This window comes from Calidris pugnax, unplaced genomic scaffold (assembly GCF_001431845.1).
Source record: "Calidris pugnax isolate Ruff unplaced genomic scaffold, ASM143184v1 scaffold24, whole genome shotgun sequence".
NCBI lineage: Eukaryota > Metazoa > Chordata > Aves > Charadriiformes > Scolopacidae > Calidris > Calidris pugnax.
In genome coordinates this window covers 8,466,131-8,484,752 of record NW_015090922.1, presented here as the reverse complement: position 1 = coordinate 8,484,752, position 18,622 = coordinate 8,466,131, and the positions used below count along the sequence as shown (strand labels likewise).

The following is an 18,622-nucleotide window of genomic DNA, read 5'->3' as shown; positions in this document are numbered from 1 at the left end:
AAGCAATAAATTATGTTCATTACAAAATTTTAGTTGCATTCTATTTTACTTCCCTTTATGACAGTATTACTCACATTCTCTTACAACACAGTGTTTTATGAAAGCACATAGCACAAAACCAAAAGAAAATACTACTACCAAGCAAGATGAGAACTAAAACCTGAATCTCTAGCATGTTTTCTGCCACTCTTAACATAAGGTAACAAAAACCTATGCCTGCCAGAGTAACAGTCCCTTCACTTGGAGAAAAAAGTGGCACCTTTTTCCAAGTGAAATCAACCAAAGAAATAACTGATTAAATATTATTGAATAAATAACTGATTAAATAATATGAAATACAATTTCAGTGTATTTCATTAACTTAGCACTACCATTGAATAAAACTCAGATTAAAAATGTTGTCTGACAGAATGAGTGTTGGAAAATTCAAACAAATCAAAAATATGTTAATGTTAACTGCATATATAGACCAAGTAAAAAAAACATTAAAAGGCTGTGTTAAATGGGATCATTTTAATACAACAATTATGCAGCATTTCCCAACACGTCCATTAGCATGAAGAGTAAAATGACATGGAGTTTTTTTTATTTTAAAACATCTTTATTGATTAACAAGTAATAATAAAATATTCTTGAGAAGCAGGAGATTCTCATGTAAAAAAAAATTGATTCAAAACATCTCTCCTTCTCTCTTGATCATCCTAGAAAATAAAGAGGGAACAAGTTAAAGATCTTTCAGGTTTACAATTACTCTTCAAAAAGCACAAATACACCTCTATTCCTCTTTTTTCACTTAAAAAAACAAACTGCACTCATGTGTTCACAAAAGACATGTTAAACAGACTGTACCTGGCAGGCACTTTATGGTACAATTATGTTTACAACACAGAAGTAGTTACATGTATTTTCAAACAAAAATGTCAGTTTCATAGTAGATTACACTAAATGTCAAGAATTAAGGAGAACAGAAGTCATGATCTCACACAGGGCTCTAGAATGTTTATGAGTTTTATTGATAAATAACCAGGCCATTTAATATTAATCACACTCACTGGCTTTAAATCATGAAAAGTGCAATTAAAAATGAAGAACACTTCACCACCTTAAATATTGTCTTTAGTAAGGAAGGAATTTTAGAAGGCACTTACCGAAATCAAAGATCAGATGGAAAAAAAATGCCATCTTCCATTCTTCTACAAGCTTAAGAAAGTAATTGCTGCCAGCAGCAGGAAGAACATCGTAATTTTTCACACAAACACTCATCTGTACAGAGAGCACTTAATTTTCTGGACCACCTGTGAACTTGTACCAGGATCCTCACGATTCATGCTCATGACAAAGCACTTAATTGTCCCATGCAGTCAATCATCTTGATGTTCCGAGCAGGATGTGTTTTCATATGGCTGCTGTCAGTAATCTTGCACCGTATACGTCACAGAGTATAGCTGTGAACTATTACTGGCAATGCTTTTGCTAGAGCATCCACAGAGAAAGGTAAAAGGCCTATTTATTTACTACATTTAAGATGGTAAAAAAATCTTGTATGAAGTGGAGAACATCTTTTAGTAGCTGCTGTGAGACTGACGTCATACTTATTTCTGTCAGAGTTTGAACAAAGTATCATATATGAAATGTTCAGTTTTCTCCTTGTTTTAAATGCACTAGAGCATGTTACCTGTTCTTGAACACCGACACAAACATTATTAGCCAAAGGAAGGTAACTTGTCACATATATAAACTCCAAAAATCATGCTTATGCTTCAGCTCTCCTCATTATTTTTTTGAGATTCCGATATGGAATTATAAACTTCCAAAAAAAATCTGTTATGGAAATGGGGGGTGGGGAGGGGAGGAACATTTTAAATCGCCAATTGTATTAAAATGAAGCATTTTTTAGAAAAATTCTGACAAATTCTTGTTTGTTGTGAATACTTAACAGTACTGAGTGGCAATTATTTTTTTTACCATTTTTATGCAAATGCATGTTATTAGTAGAAATTTTAAGAAAAGAATGATTTTACTTTTCCCTTTACAACACAACCATAGTGTTAAAAAAGTATTCAGTTCCGCTACTCAAAAAAAAAATGAGATCTTTACTTTTTTTAATCAAAAAAATGAAGTTACTAACAATATCCCTAGTAACATGCTTCAACACTGAGCTGACATTACCACTACCTACTCTTGAGACAATACTGAGATAGAACCATTGTCTGTAAGATGATTTTGCAAAATTATTTTCCCCATTTTTTCTGAAAGAATTGCTTAAAGGAAACTTACCCAATAAGATCAAGGAGACAGGATTCATCGTCGTCATCATCCATGACAACTAGAACAAAAAGGGAGAGGATGGATATTTGATACGTGTCAGACAAAAGATTGCTTTCAACAATAAAACCAGTTTAGAATACCTCCATTTTTTTTATGGAACAGTTCATGAAGTTAACAGATGTCTACTATTGGCAAAGTCCTTTATTTATTTTATTTATTTATTTATATTATTATATAAACCTGCACCTTCTACAAAGGTCCACTGATTTATCTCAAAATCACATCTGGTCACGTGTGTAATGATATGCAAAATCTCATGCAACGTTTTATCATTTAGGGTTTTTTTTAGAATTTTAAATTGGAGAAAGATCAGTGATTAACCAAGCTGATCAAACAACTTCTATGACTAAAAAAAAAAAAAAAAAAAAAAAAAGAAAAACAATAAATTAAACATAAAGTTTAAGAAAAGAATGATTTTACTTTTCCCTTTACAACACAACCATAGTGTTAAAAAAGTATTCAGTTCCGCTACTCAAAAAAAAAATGAGATCTTTACTTTTTTTAATCAAAAAAATGAAGTTACTAACAATATCCCTAGTAACATGCTTCAACACTGAGCTGACATTACCACTACCTACTCTTGAGACAATACTGAGATAGAACCATTGTCTGTAAGATGATTTTGCAAAATTATTTTCCCCATTTTTTCTGAAAGAATTGCTTAAAGGAAACTTACCCAATAAGATCAAGGAGACAGGATTCATCGTCGTCATCATCCATGACAACTAGAACAAAAAGGGAGAGGATGGATATTTGATACGTGTCAGACAAAAGATTGCTTTCAACAATAAAACCAGTTTAGAATACCTCCATTTTTTTTATGGAACAGTTCATGAAGTTAACAGATGTCTACTATTGGCAAAGTCCTTTATTTATTTTATTTATTTATTTATATTATTATATAAACCTGCACCTTCTACAAAGGTCCACTGATTTATCTCAAAATCACATCTGGTCACGTGTGTAATGATATGCAAAATCTCATGCAACGTTTTATCATTTAGGGTTTTTTTTAGAATTTTAAATTGGAGAAAGATCAGTGATTAACCAAGCTGATCAAACAACTTCTATGACTAAAAAAAAAAAAAAAAAGTAAAAAAAGATCAACACTGAATACAATCTCAAGACTTCAATTAAAAAGCTTCTATAGGAATTTACTCCCAGCTAATCCCATTGAAGGAATAACCAAACACTACAGAACCTATGAAGACTGTTACAAATTAGTGGCTAGAATATTAATCCGCCAAAAAGGTAAACAAATTTAGGCAAGTATCATGACAATGGTATTATAGGCTAGAACCAAAACTGTAGCCAAAACACTATAAAGCATTAAAAAGAACATTGTTTTCTAGTGTACTTTTCTTAGCTATCGCTAGTGACAACATGGTCACTTCCAGTTTCTCCCCAACAATACTCAGAAGAGTACTTAAATGAACTTGTGATTAATTGTACAGAGTTCTGACAATCCTTTTAACACCAGGTGGGGCATTCATTTGCATTAGCCAAACTGAATGTAAGCATCCACTCATTGGGTGCAGAGTATTTTTAGCCTCACAACATCACGACCACCAACTCTCTTACACACTGCCTACTCGGTCAGGCACTGCCTGGACCAAACACATTCCACCACTCTTTCTTCCAGTTGCTGTTCATTCCGAGCTTCTGTTTGCATTGCCTGGTTGTCCTGTTCAACCTCATTCCCAGAACATCATCTGAGACTGTACCTTCTCCCTTTTCCCTGTCAGTAACTCTCAGGACCATTTTATCCTCCCATATTATCTCTGTAATCATAGAACGGTTTGGGTTGGAAGGGACCTTAAAGACCATTGAGCCAGGGATACCTTCCACTAGACCAGGATGCTCAAAGTCCCATCCAATGTGGCCCTGAACACTTGCAGGGATGAGGCACCCACAACTTCTCTGGGCAGCCTATGCTATCCCACCAGTTCGATTGCCAACCGATGCTAGCATTTCCTAAATTTCTTGATACTCTGGCTTCCATTTAGTTACCCAATCTTATCCTCTCAGTATCTTCTAACTACATCAAATTGATCACTGTGCATTCCACGCTTGTTTCTTTCTCAACTTCCCTTAAGAAGTCTGCTATCATCATTCCAACTTACTAATATACTTTTGGCTTTAATTCATTTTGCTCTCTCTTTTACTTCTTGCCAAATAGAAACTTACTCTCCCTGACCCACGTGAATAATTCCTCAGGCTCTCCCTCACGCAGATCTCCAGAATGAAGGCACTGGAGCATCTGTTATACAAGAAGCTGAGAGAACCAGGACTGCTCCGCCTGGGGCTATGGGGGAATCTTATCCCTGTGTACAAATACCTGGTGGGAGGGTGTAAAGAAGACTGAGACAAACTCTTCTCGGTGATACTCAGTGAATGAACAAGTGACAAGAGGCACAAATCGAAACAAACAAATCTATTTGAACACAAGAAAAAAGTTTGTGTTTTTTTTTTTTTAACTCTGAGGGTAGTTAAATACCAGCACAGGTTTTCCAGCAAGATTATGGAGTCTCCATCCTTGGAGATACCCAGGACCCAGCTGGACACAGCCTTGAGCAGCCTGTTCTGGCTGAGCCTGCTGTCAGCATTGGATGAGGTGATCTCCAGACACCCCCTTCCCACCTCAGCTGTCCTGTGATTCCGTCACCTCTTTTCTGACATTTTTCTATACTCCACTGATTCTGAAACTGGTTTATATTTTAGACTAGCAGAGGGTACCCTGTCCTCTATACTGCATAGCCTCGTTCAGATTTTTTCATCAATCACCTGTGCTTTAGCTTACAGAGACGTTGAAGCAGAACCAGAAGATCTATCACTGTAAGGATCCCTCAGTGTCACCTCTCTGGGAGAACAGGAAACCAGATCATAGCTACAGAGAACTACCTCAAATGTCGACAAAATCAGCATTCATGAAGTGATTATGCATCTTAAGAAAAATAATTTCTCCCACGATTCAGTAGTACATCTGCTCAATGTTGCAGACAGCCTCCAGCGTAAGCACTGATACTGAAATTTAATGCTAAACAAATAACATGATATTTTATGATGTCACGAAATTTAAATGTAAATGTGCATTATTAAGAACAAATTAATAAGAGATTAGCATTAAGTGATTAGAATTCTGCTTTAACTGCACTGTTGGTACTACTTAGAGAAAGCTGTTACTTCCTCTAACAACTAAACAGCATCTCCATCTCTCAAAGACTCCAAGCTAAGCAAAACTAAAAACCAGCTCTATCAAAAGTCAACAGAATCTTTGTTTTCATACCGCATGCCTACTTTCGAAAATCCCATGCCACCCCATATAGCAATACTGACCTCATTATTCGAATAAAGTAAAATGTCTCTGCTTTACCAAACCAAATACTCACTGCGACTATAATACAGTAAGGGTTCAACATTATGGAAAGTAACGACATAGAACTAGCTCAGTCAGTGCTTCTGTAGGTATTAAAACTACTACCACAAATTAGACAAATTTTTTAAGTTCACTGAACTCTTCAAAACCTGCATATAACAATGAGAAGAAAAATAAATTGCATGAAAACATCAATGAGATAAAATCTTAATGTAATACATATTCTTCACTATTCAGCCCTTTAGCTGAACATGCTGTTGGCTTTATCAGAAAAAAATAATGTTGTTTTTCCTCCTTTCACAAATACGATACAAGAAAAATCTACCCAATGTACTGTAAACTCCTACCAGTTTACAACAGACAATGAAACCCAAAGAAACCAGCTACCTTTTTGATAAACATCAAGAATCACAAGTCCTCTCCAGAAGTGCATTTTCCTAAAAAGCTTTAACAACACTCTTGTCTTCACTAGCAGAATTCTGTAGACGCATGATAAAGAAATATGATGTCACCTTTTCTTTATTAAGACCTAATCCATATAAAAGCATTATCAAGTTTTTATACAGCTGATGTACCTACCGTCACAGAGCCACAAACACATTTACATGCACAGCTCTTGCCACACTCATGTTTTCTGATATCCATTTGCAGCCTAAGGGGCTACATGCTCCTGCCCCTTGACAACTGCAAACAAAGCACAGTCACTACCATCTCAATGTCCCCACAAAGGAGGACTAGGTAACACTACACAAACACGATGCTGCATGACAGTGTTTTTGTGAAATACCACAGGACCAACATGCAATTTAAACAGCACACATAGGGGTACATGGTCTGTGAAAGAACAACCAAAATCACAACCATGCCACAAACCTACCTATTTAGACTAAATTCTGTTCCTATTTTGCCACACATATCCAAGACCTACATAACCACAACTGCAGGTTTAAATCTTTTTAATTGATGCAGATTTTCAATGAGGACTAGTGTGCTGTTAACTTCAAGATGGCAACAGAGGAGGTGCAATATCAGACCAAGTCCTTGCACACCCAAAAGCAACTACTCGTTCAGTCTATTTAGAAAAGAGGGCAACTTCAGCAGCACACGACCTTGACACAGATGATCACTGAAAAACATGTTAATAAAAGCAAGCCTATCCTGTGAAATTTTCCTAACACGTTTTCTACAGCACAAATGATAGAAAAGTATGCTGCTTTTCTTGCCGACTGTCTTTTCAGTTTTTCTATACATGTTATCCAAATTCTATCCTTCTCAGTGTTTATTAACATTATAGTGGTCAAAATCAATAATTGATGCATGAAATTGGTATAAACTGTATTAAACTGAGACAGCTTGAAAATAAAACTTGACACAGTAAGTGGAATTAAAAGGATTACAGTTAACATAGCCCAGATCAGCGGTCTCCAAAGTCTGGCGTGTGCAGGACAATTCACTGGAGTGCAGGAAGAAAATATTAGAACTTTTGCATATGATTTGTAAATAAACGTACATATCTTGGGGATGCATGCTATGAAGCTTTTCCTGATAGGCTTGTGCAATCAAAAACATGTGGAGGCCACTAGCCTGGACTCTTAAAGACTGACTCGCTTCTGTATGTAGATCGGTTGACAGGGGCTTCAGCCCATGGACAAGGGCTGTGGATGGAGGTTCCAGGTGAGGCTTGTCTGGGCCATTGGGGCCCATCAGTGCACCCAGGGCCTGGCAAGAGCCCATGCTAGAGCCAGCTGGCAAAAACAAACATTGGGAAGATGCACACAAGCTGCTGGAGAGCTGTTACAATGTAGCCTAACAAATACCTAGTTATCATCAATATTGTTCCACAGTGTCTTAAAAAAAAAAAAACAAGCCCACACAAATCTGTTGATCATAAGTAGGCCAACCTCAGCCCTACTGGTGTATCCGACTAATTTACACAGGGCAATCCTTACTAATTAATCACAACCCAGCAGAGATATTTGCTGTAACTTATTATTAGCAAAGGCTCTGCTCTGTGATTTCATACCTGCTACTGCAGCACTGGTGAACCCAGTATATACTTCAATTTGGGGCACGTGTACCTGTGGAAGCAGCGCTGCCTATCCCTTCTGGGAAATAACCACAGTGCCCTTTATCGCACGCTCCCAAACAGAATATAAGAAAAGGTGAAAGTAATAAAACTGACAAGGAAATCCCAGCTACGCAGGCCAGTCCTCCAGGGGACTGTTATTACTTGGCCTTAAAAGCCTCTTGCTCCCTTTCAACACTCTGGCCCCTACAGAGCAAAGACCACCAGAAGAGGGAGAGACAAGTCCTGCTCCCTCTCATCCACCTTCCCCGAGCCAGCTCAGGGCTTTCAGCAGCCACCCGAACAGAAAATTGATCTGACAGAATACACTGATCCGTCTCTACCTGGATTGGCTTCTTGATTTGGCTCCGGCTTGCCACGGGGCTACGAGAGTGCTAGTGAGAGGGAACAGGAATGAAGGAGCTGGGTAGTATGGAACAGGAGAAGGCGGCAGTGCTTCAAGCAGCTGAAAGCAATTGTAGCCACACAGGTAGAGTTAACACAGCCGCCACTCTCACCTTCACTGCAGGGCAGACAGCAGGTCCATGGACGTGACTATTCCCCTCTACTCAGCGCTTGCGAGCTCCCATGGGAAATACTGTGCACACACCCCCCTTTAACAGAAATACAGAAAAACTTGAGAGAGTCCAGCAGAGCGCCAATAAAATCCTGCAGGAACATCACACCGAGTATGAAGGAACTACTCTTCTTCAGCCTGGGCAAGAGAAGGTTAACTGAGGCACTACCTGCAGCCTGCCAGAGTTAAACGGGGTACTGAGACGAGCAGCACCAGCCTCTTCTCATCAATAACCAGCAAGAAAGGAGGCAACAGCCACAACACAGAAAATCCCAACTGGATATTAGACACAAAAAAAAAAAGTTCACAAACAAGAATGTTCAAGCAAGAGGCTGGAGCCAACCTCTTCACAAATTTTCCAAACTCAAATGGCCCTGACCAACCTGTCCTAAATTTGAAGCTCATTCTGCTTAGAGCAGGGGGCAGGGCCAGAAAACCTCCAGTGGTCCTTACCAGCCTAAATTTTCAATCACCATGCTACACATGCCACACTATCATGCAAGACATGCAGGGTCTACAACATGCAAAGTCATTAAAACTGGATTTCTCCAGAAGAGTCCAACTATTCATACATGCTTCATATACGGCATGTGATTTTTATAACTTAAAAAATGGCAATATTCAAAACCACTAAAACTGGATTTTAAACTTACTCAAATTATATTCAAGCTTGTCACAAAAGAACCCTCTTCCTTTCTCAAAGTCATTTATCATTTCATACAACCTTAATACATAACTTCAGATACAGAGCAGTAAGTTATTGTTTTCACACTTTGTAAAAAGCCTAAAACAGTGGCAAGTTTAGAAAGGCAACACTTTGAGAAGTGATTCCCAAAAGTGTGATACAATCAACAATAAAACTTGGTAAGCCACAAGTAAATAAACTTATCCGCAAAACTGTTGTACGAATCTACTGACTCATAACTTCCACACAGCTACATGGGATCAATTCCTGACTGGCAGCACACTGGCCCACGACTTTGGAGAGTGAACACTGACCTTTGGAAATGCTTTAAAGGAAGGAAATTACTGCTGTAGCTATAGCTTTATAGTGGGAGATAATCAAACTTGCATACAGTAGCATACGTAGCACCCAAAGCAACTACTGTTTGAGGCACAAGATATGCCCAATAATCCTCACAAGTTGGGTAAGACTTTGTACACATCCAGTCAGCAGGAGCTCTGATGACACCCCTGTCATGCTTTGTGATGGATCTGAGCCATCGAGTCTTCTGTACTGGTCTGTTGCTGTACACCATTCTCCAGAATCAAATTACATACATCAAACTTATGACATCTTTATCCCTCATATCCTTTTTGAATACAGATGTAAGATAACTCTATTAACCCAATACAAACATCCATCCCTTGTTAAATTACATCAAAGGATCACTGCAGCATTAAGTGATTCCACACTGACTGCAGAGGCAAAATGCCCAGAGTTGAAGTCCTTCCCTCACAAATTTCCACCACGACTCTCATTACTTTTTACAGTGCTAATGTTTTGCTCAGTGTGCTTTTTGTGCTTTTGAACTAGGGGAGAGGGGGGGTGAAGGTGCCATTTTACTACATATGAGGTAACGCCTATCATTTAAGCATTATGCACTTCAGGTTGCTAAGATACTATAACTACTGCCTTCCTTACGCTATTAGTTCCATCTCCCAGGATCCTGAGGAATGGGCAGCCTTGGATTCATTGAAGGAAACTTACCTACGTGGGAACAACCAGACCTCATTTGCATTCTCTGCAACACAGGAGGGCAAGAAAGCAGCATGAACGCAAACCCTTATTACCATACATTTCATTCGTACATTTCAAGTTCATGCTACTTTTCAACAATCTAGTAGCTTGCAAACTGGACAATTTCAGATTCTCTTAACTAAACAAGCATGTGTTTTATGATCAACGTAAGAGCTGCTCAGCCCTTATTTTCAAGAAACTGATTTTTACACCAATGGAATACAAAAACCAATTATTAAAAGGCATTTCTACTTTCCCCTGTCATTACTGTAAAAAGTGATGTGCAGCGGCATTATGGCAGAGTATTCAATGGGAAAGAGTTAAATATTGAAAAAATTGATTGCAAATTAAAATCTCGCTCTCAATTTTACTCAGGCAAAAATACAGAAGGCATAATCATCTAAAAGTTGTCACTTCAGGACAACAAAAGTAAAGAAGCAAAATTAATTTTAAAATTGTACTTCGTAAAACATAAGGATTTAACTACTCACTTGTAAATCATGCTATGCTTATATTCTACAATCTGTAATTATTACTTGCAAATACTTTCTCTTCCAGAGTAAGCAACAAAAATCAACTACCGTACTGTTGCAGAATCTACCTGCAATTGTGCTCTAAAGAAGGGCTAACAAGTAAGAAATTTGGGATTCCAACCTAGTAACACAGTACAAGTGTGAACTTTCTGTATACGTGAAAATGTGTTTTCATTCCAAGATTCTAAATCTGAGTAGAAGATTTTAAGATGAACTTCAAAGTTTGAAATTCACTGTGGAACTGAGTTTAATCACCAGTATTTCAGAGACATCTGTATGCAACAGAATACTAGTAGAAATTTCCAATTTTAAATATTCAGAAGAATGATACAAAACCTCCCTATGAAAAAAAAAAAAATGAACTATTCAAGAGTCACATAAATAGCAACAAGAAAAGAAACAAAAAAGTGCTACTTCTCATGAACCGCCAATCGTGACATTATGCGTCTTCAAGGTTTCTAAGATCTAGCAGGTGGTGAACACCTAAAAGAACAAGCAAGGTCTCTACAGAATTGTGAAGTACCAGTTCCGTATACATAAGGCCAAACAAAACCTACAAACTAAAGCACAGACAATCTCCAACAGGTTGCTTATCCAACTCTTAAATTTTATTTCCCTTAAGTATACCATAAAAAAAGATTCCAGATTTAAGCTTGGCAAATGTGGCAACTTATCAAGCTCCCAAAAACTAGAGTGATATTTTAATATATTAAGAAAAAAAAAGGCAACGTGCAGTTCAATTGTTAACAGTATGTATGATAGTAAAGGTTAATCCAGCTACAGTCAAGCACACAGGGTACACGTGTGAGCCCCCCGTGCAGCTGTCTAAAATCTGGTTTCCCTCAGACACACATGCTCAGCATCAAACTTCTCATTTACTCAATACAATTTTTTTCCTACTGCATCCAGACCTGTTCTTGGCAACACCAAAATCTTGAAAAGATTTTCATCTGGAAACAGATTTTTTGAAACCACATAGAGAAAATCCAGAGTAACTTGCAGCCTGCAGGTCAGGATGGGATTCACCAGGTTGACCACTCTGCTCAGCGCATTTCCCCAGCAGTGAGCATCCTCATCACTATGCTATGGGCCTCTTTTGGGCTCTGTCTTCTAAGCTGCTTCACCGCATACACAGCTCTTCAGGAATCTCAACATCCATAAAATTTTTTGAAAGGTCCTGGTTTCACCCCAAAAGATGAAGAGAAGGAAGCATATTTTCAACAGTTCCTTAGGAAATTAATGTTTGCCTGCCCAAATAAAGTTAGATACTCTTAAGTATTTCTAGAAACTACCGTATGCAATAATGCAGGCTGTGAGCATATGGTATTTGCGGAACACTTCAAGAAATGCAGTCAGTTCTTCAAATGCTTTTACCTTGCTTCTACTACAGAACACCTGTGTATCATACATTTCATCCTATGCATATAATTTTCAAAGATTCTGAAAAAACACTTATGCAATCCCAGTACGTAACATCCCTACAAACTGATTTCTCATTTAATTTATAAACCAATGTCCAATTAATACCTTTTCATTTCCACTCTAGTCCATACTACTAGCTTAAACAAGCAAACAAAAGAATGGTTACCTTGACACCTGCATGGTTCGCACAAGCTAGTAGCAGCTAACAATTGCCAATAATTAAAGGTGAACAGAGATTTACGCTCCTTTCAGTTATATTTGGGAAATCGACTGAAATCTGAATATGATGAATTGACAGATGTGTAACTAATTCAGCAGCACAGTCCATACCAATGCCCACAAAACCAGACCGAAAGTCATCCACACTGCCTATCTTGTCCTTGCTGAAGCCAATGGAAATTCTGCCACCTCTTTCAGTGGGGCCAAGACATTTTCTGCACTTGGCACATCTCAATAAATCCAAGCTTCAACACCAGATCTTGAAATTCCACATTCAGATCAAGTTCACAGTAAAACTACTCCTAAGTTCCACCTGAGACAAGGCATAAGATCAACCCTTATAAAAATGAACAATCTCTTGCAATGAAGTTTAAACTTTCTCCCTGGACTCCTCTCTCTTCACTTCACCCCCCTTTCTTAATACTGTCAATGAAGGAAAGGCTATTGTATTAAATTTTGACAGTGATTTGCCCACTTACTTTCTTTTGCTTTTGGTAAGCAGTCCCTTACTCAAAGTAACACCAGAAGTTGCTCTAGCACATTTTAAAACTAGCACAAGAAAAAAAATTCAAGCAATACAAGAACTACTTGTGTTACGTTTTATTTTGTCAAAAACCTCGGCCATTCCCAAATAAAGCAAAAACAATACAGACACAGTAGTTGTTTTTTCAACAACAAAAGCAAGAGCAAACGAACATTTGAAAATAAAGATACACATGCTCATTTAACTATGTGATGATCTTGTAAAAACATCTGTTCGGGTCAGTGTTTATGCATTTATGTTGGTACAACAAGGGCTTTACTGATACTGCCCATTAAAACTTTCAAACTAGAACAGTGGCAGGTCACAATGACTGTCAGAACAGTTTATTAACCTTGTTGCTTTTCCTTGACTGTAAGAAAGCAAAACACACTTGTTTTTGTAGACAATCCCCATGTCTATGCTGGACAGGGTATGTCACCATAAAAAAACCTTTCAAGCAGAGATGCAGCTTATTTCAGCAGAACTACCAGGAGAAATTATGCGAACACTCTGAACAGAATGAACTACATTATCAAAGAGGCTCTTATGCCTGCACTATATCTATTATTTAGACAGGGATGACACTTTCACGCTCTCGCTGCTACATCTATGCTAAAAAGCACCAGGAATTAGACTTATCACGAGCCTAATGCAGTATGAAAAGGCATCATCATTGACCATTAGAGCCACATTATAAAAGGTAACAGGAGTAATGCAGATACAACCGTTCTGGAACTGATGTGGAAGGGTACCAGCAGAACGCTGAAAATACAGCTAGAGTACAATGAATGCCCAAGGAGCACACTAACCCATCCATGCCTCCAAAGCTCTTCAACTCTAGACTATGGACTTACTTACCTCTGTTTCAAAACTTTATGGATACAGAAAGGGTCCTTGGATAAAACTGAAAATGTGGCTTAAACTAGCAGGACTGGTTTTTTTCTCTCAGCACAATTATACTAAATATATAAACTCTACTGCAAAAGGACACATGGGAAGGGGGCACGGAAAACTGTGTATCTGCAAGGTGACTTGACGGTGGAGCTGGACTCTTTCCAGTGGTTTTCAGCAATAGGACCAGGGGCAACGGGCATCAGCTGGAACATAAGAAGTTCCATTCAAATACAAGGAAAAACTTCTTTACAGTGAGGGTGACAGAGCACTGGAACAGGCTGCCCGGGGAGTCCCCTTCTGTGGAGATTTTCAAGACCCACCTTGATGCAGGCCTGAGTAACGTGCTCTAGGAGACCCTGCTTTAGCAGGGGAGTTGGACTAGATGATCTCTACAGGTCTCTTCCAACTCCAACAATTCCATGATTCCATGATGTAAATACTTAGCTACAGTAGGACCATCTCTGAGAAGTGCACAACTATGTAGCACTGACCATGTCTAAGGCCACACATATACTATGAGTATTGTCAACTCAAGAATATCAGTATAATATACAAGGCAAATGCTTGAAGTATGAACAGAAGAACACACTTAAAATATATTGAGTGTCAAGAGTAGTGACTAACCCACGGTGCACCAACGAAAGCACAACTGGGCTAGTGTGTGTATCAACATCGTGAGTTTCTGTGCTCCCCCATCAACATAAACAAGTTATGTCAAATAGGAAGTACTACTTGTAACAACAACAAAAAGAGAAAACTTTTAATCTCAGACCTGACTAAAGAAATAGAGGCAAAAAGATCTAGTAGATTTAAATACTATCCGCCAAACACACATTTGCTTTAATGGAAGCATGTCAGAGTAGAGAGTATACATAGTAACCTGGTAAGTATTATGTCCCAAGAGAATATAAACTCATTTTTATTCCATTTTTGTCATTTCGTTATGTTCACAAATTAATAAGTCCACGTGCAATCTGCCTGACACCAGCGCATGAGAAATTTTATTATATAAAAATACACGACAAAAAATCACTATCTTGATCTCAAAACTGCTGTCAGCAAAAATGCAAAATAATAACTCCAAGAGTGAATTTCATGTAGTAATAAAATTTCTGAAATGTGTGAAGAAAAACTGTACTCCACACACAATAGATCTTTAAACAAAGTCTTAGCAGGTGTATTGTTTAAAAAGCTAAAACATTAACAAGGTTGTCCCCAAGAAAATCTTTAGAAAAGAGAGTTTATATCAAGGCAATTTCTTTAGTATATTCCAAGCAATAAAAATGTTTATGTCACTAGAAATGTCATTTAAAACCCTTCAACACCAACAGGCAAAGAATTTTAACAACCATAAAATTAATCCCAAATTTAAAAAAAAAAAATTCCCCTCCTTCAGGAACAAGCAAGAGGCACAGAGAAACCCTTCTCTGATCTGTCAAAAAGCATGAAACTAAGAACTCAACAAGCATTCCACACTCCTTAGTGGGCGCAACATGAGATGGTCTTGTATTCAGGAACAGCGTACTTGCTGTTCCTGAATACAGATGTTGTTGGCATTAAACTCAAACCTCGTGAGCGTTGATCAGATTACACAAGAAATGGAAAAATAATTTAAAAAAAACTAATTTAAAAAGTGAAAGTTCTGATCAAAAAATAGGAGACCATTTTCAACATTCTCCCTAAAGAACAGCACCACACCAAAGCTTAAAAAGCCTATTAAAGTGGAACTGCCAAACTCAAGTCATTTAGGAAAAGCATTTCTTCCTGTGAGAGGGAGTGATAAAAACTTGAAAAGATCGTAGTCCCTCCCCTCAAAATAAGTATTACCGAGGGAGTGGCAGTCACAGAGTGAGTTATCTACCCACACACCTAAATGTTGCTTGCCCTTGTATTTTTGCAAGCACTTTTAGAGGTACTGAAGGCTCTTCACGGAGAACGACTTTGCCCTATGTGCTACACTACAGCATTTTTTGAAGGCGGATTTCTTTTTTCAATGGCATGTTGTATTTTTTGGTCATCATTCAACAGAAAAGGATGTTCTTCCAAATCTTTTTTCTTCCTACACTGTGAAGGCATCTCGCAACAAGAAACATGTGTTTTAGCAACAGGAAGACAATTTGTGAAGCGGTGTTTGCAGGCTCTAGGCTGGGAGCGCAGGCCCCTCAGGAGCAAGCCCGCTGAACCCCTCTCAGGACCGTGGCCCAGGCGGCTCGGGAGATGGTGGAAGCCTGAGAAGGCACAACCCTGGCGGGGCCCTCCTCCCAAAAAACCGTGCCCAAATCCACCCAAGGCCAAGAACCCTTCACCTCTCTCCCCAAAGCACACACAGGAGAAACCCCTTACAGTAATTTCTTAAGGAAAGAGGGGGGCAAAAGCAAGCAGCTTTTGGTATTTCGGGGAGAAGGACCTCTACGCTCGCCAGACAGAAAGAGCAATGGCCCGAGCGGGGAGCGACGGCAACGCCCTACACGGCACGGCGACAGCAGAAAGGACCTTAAAATGGCGCCCGTGGGGGAGGAGAGTCGGGAGCGAAACTGCGCAACAAACGCTGGCAGGAAGCCAGGCAGCGCCATCTTCCCCACTCTCTCCCCCCCCTTCCCGCTCCCGCCCAGAGCGGCGCCGCCAACGCCGGCCGCCGAGCCCGGGCCGCGGCCACCTCCCGGGAGCTCTCCCTTCTCCTCCAAACCCGTACGGCCGGGCAGCGGGGAACGGGGAGAAGCAAAGGCCTCCGCGTCTCTCCTCTTCCTCCAGCGGTTATTTAGTATCGGTTCTAAGGAAATACAGACGTGCCCTCTACACGCCTTTGAATTTTCCCCGTTTTTTAACACGGCTAGATTTGCTTTCTTCCGGAACCCACGAGTGAATTTTGCAATTTATAGCAGAAACAAATTGTAACTCGAGTAACTCACCCACCTACACCCCCCCAACACACCCCCGGTAACCCAATAAATGTGAAGTGCGAGGCCGGCAGAAAACCCCCTCCGCGACCCACCGCGATAAAAACTACTCGGAAAACATTGTTTCTTTCACACGAAAAAATAAATAATCCCAGCGGCAGCACAAAGGCTCAGAGTCACATCCACTCCACAGCAAAGCCAAACGGGGTACTCCAGAAAGAGACGGTTTATTGTTATGTTTAAAAAAAAAAACCAAACAAACAAAAAAAAAAAAAAAAAAAGGAATGTCCAGGAAACTCCAGAGATCTGTAGTCTAGGGTTTAATATTTTTCCTAGAACTTTTTTTTTTTTTTTTTTTTTTTTTTTTTTTTTTTTTTTGTTTTTTTTAAAAAAAAAAAAAAAAAAAAAAAAAAAAAAAAAAACCAAAGAGGCGTTACAGTTAAATATTGTCTCTCCAAAAGGGGTAAAAAGAAATAAACAACAAAAACACACACACAGAGCGGAAAACTCGGTCCCGAAAAGGAGGAGAAAAAAAAAAAATATCGCATTAGCCCAAACCTACCGCCCGAGCATTTCGCGCACCCACAAAAAGCAGCACCGTCTCCATTCCTGGGGCGAGAGCGGGAGGCGCGGAGCCATTCAGAGGAAATTGCAAATAAAGAACCGAACAAATCAAATCAAATCGAGTGGCGACACCGAAAACGAGGAAACGAGTGAAAAATAAATCCCCAGAAGGCACAAATCTGAGACACCAGCCCAAAGAAATGACAGGATTAGGGTGGTGGCGAGTGGACGGGGGAAAGGAAAAAATCAAGCCAGGAGTGAAAAAGGAAAAAAGAAAAGAAAAATCCTTCCCAGCTGCACAGCCAGGAGAGAGACGAAGTGTCTCCATTTTCCTGACGAGGAGGAAGAAAGAGTGTTTCACAGACCACAGAGCTTTAGAGAAAAGCAAAGAAACGAGGGGGGAAAAAAAAGAGGGAGGAGATTTGAAAAGATTATTTTTCTTTCTCCCTCACACACTCTCTCTATCCCCCTCTCTCCCTCTCACTCTCTCTCTCACACTCACACATACACACACACACACACTCTCTCCCTCCTCTCCTCTTTCCATCCCTCTCTTGATGGCCATCAAGGGGGCGGAAAATAAAAAAAAAAAAAAAAAAAAAGACAACAACAACAACTAATTTTAAACCGGCTCAATCAATGAGTCATTAAAAGAGATTTTTCTTCCCTCCTCTCCTGAATTTGCATGGCATCAGCAAAAAGAAAAAAAAAAAAAACCCACCCCAAACCTCTCCCCTCTCTGCAGCTATCAGCCTGGACCTGAAACCTTATCTCTCCCTTCTACCCCCCACCCTCCCCGCCTTTATTTTAAGAAACAACTTTTTTTTTTTTTTAAGTGCCCTCAGCAGCCACCACCACCAGCCTCGCCGAAAAAAGAAATATATAGTTCATTTCCATGTGAATCCACATCTGCCCAAACAACAGCCACCCACAAAATCTCCCTCTTCTTCCTCCTCGTCTCCCCCCCCCCCCCCCCCGCCTTTATTTTAAGAAACAACTTTTTTTTTTTTTTAAGTGCCCTCAGCAGCCACCACCACCAGCCTCGCCGAAAAAAGAAATATATAGTTCATTTCCATGTGAATCCACATCTGCCCAAACAACAGCCACCCACAAAATCTCCCTCTTCTTCCTCCTCGTCTCCCCTCTCGCTCGCTCTCTCTCTAGATATATATTTATATACATAGCCCCAGAGCCAATAGCTCTCTGGGCTGAAACCTAATATCCTGGTTTTGGCAACTCCTGGTTGTTAATTTGCTCCTCTTTCTTTTCTGTCTGTCTGGAGATAGATTTCCCCCCTCTCTTTTCCCTCCCCGAAGGAAGGGAGGAAGGAGGTTGTGTGTTTTTTTTTTCCTTGAAATTTTTATCACAAAATTATAATACACTCAAAGGGAAACTCACCGTCATGAAAAAGCAGTGCCTTGTCAACGGGGTTTCTTCGCCATCACATCAGGGGCTGGCAGTGTAAGAGAGAGAGAGGGAGAGC

General features: G+C 39.4%; 1 protein-coding gene across 10 annotated transcripts in view; it reads right to left on the bottom strand.

Annotated features, from left to right (window-relative positions):
- GLTSCR1L (GLTSCR1 like) overlaps positions 1 to 18,603 on the bottom strand; it is a 65,989-nt gene extending 47,386 nt beyond the window's left edge. For 8 of the 10 annotated variants that reach the window (XR_001413007.1, XR_001413008.1, XR_001413009.1 and 5 more), the window contains exons 1-2: positions 18,538 to 18,555; positions 2,278 to 2,326 (exon numbers count right to left, since the gene is read on the bottom strand). Coding sequence is in view for 5 of the 10 variants with exons in the window: in XM_014950882.1 (XP_014806368.1) it covers positions 2,278 to 2,321 (44 nt within the window). In the remaining 5 variants the exon portion in view is untranslated. Of the gene's footprint in view, positions 1 to 2,277; positions 2,327 to 3,004; positions 3,054 to 17,137; positions 17,698 to 18,537 lie in introns of those variants that run through there. The other 2 variants (XM_014950879.1, XM_014950880.1) reach the window with 2 other exon arrangements.
- Between the last annotated feature and the right edge of the window lie 19 nt (positions 18,604 to 18,622).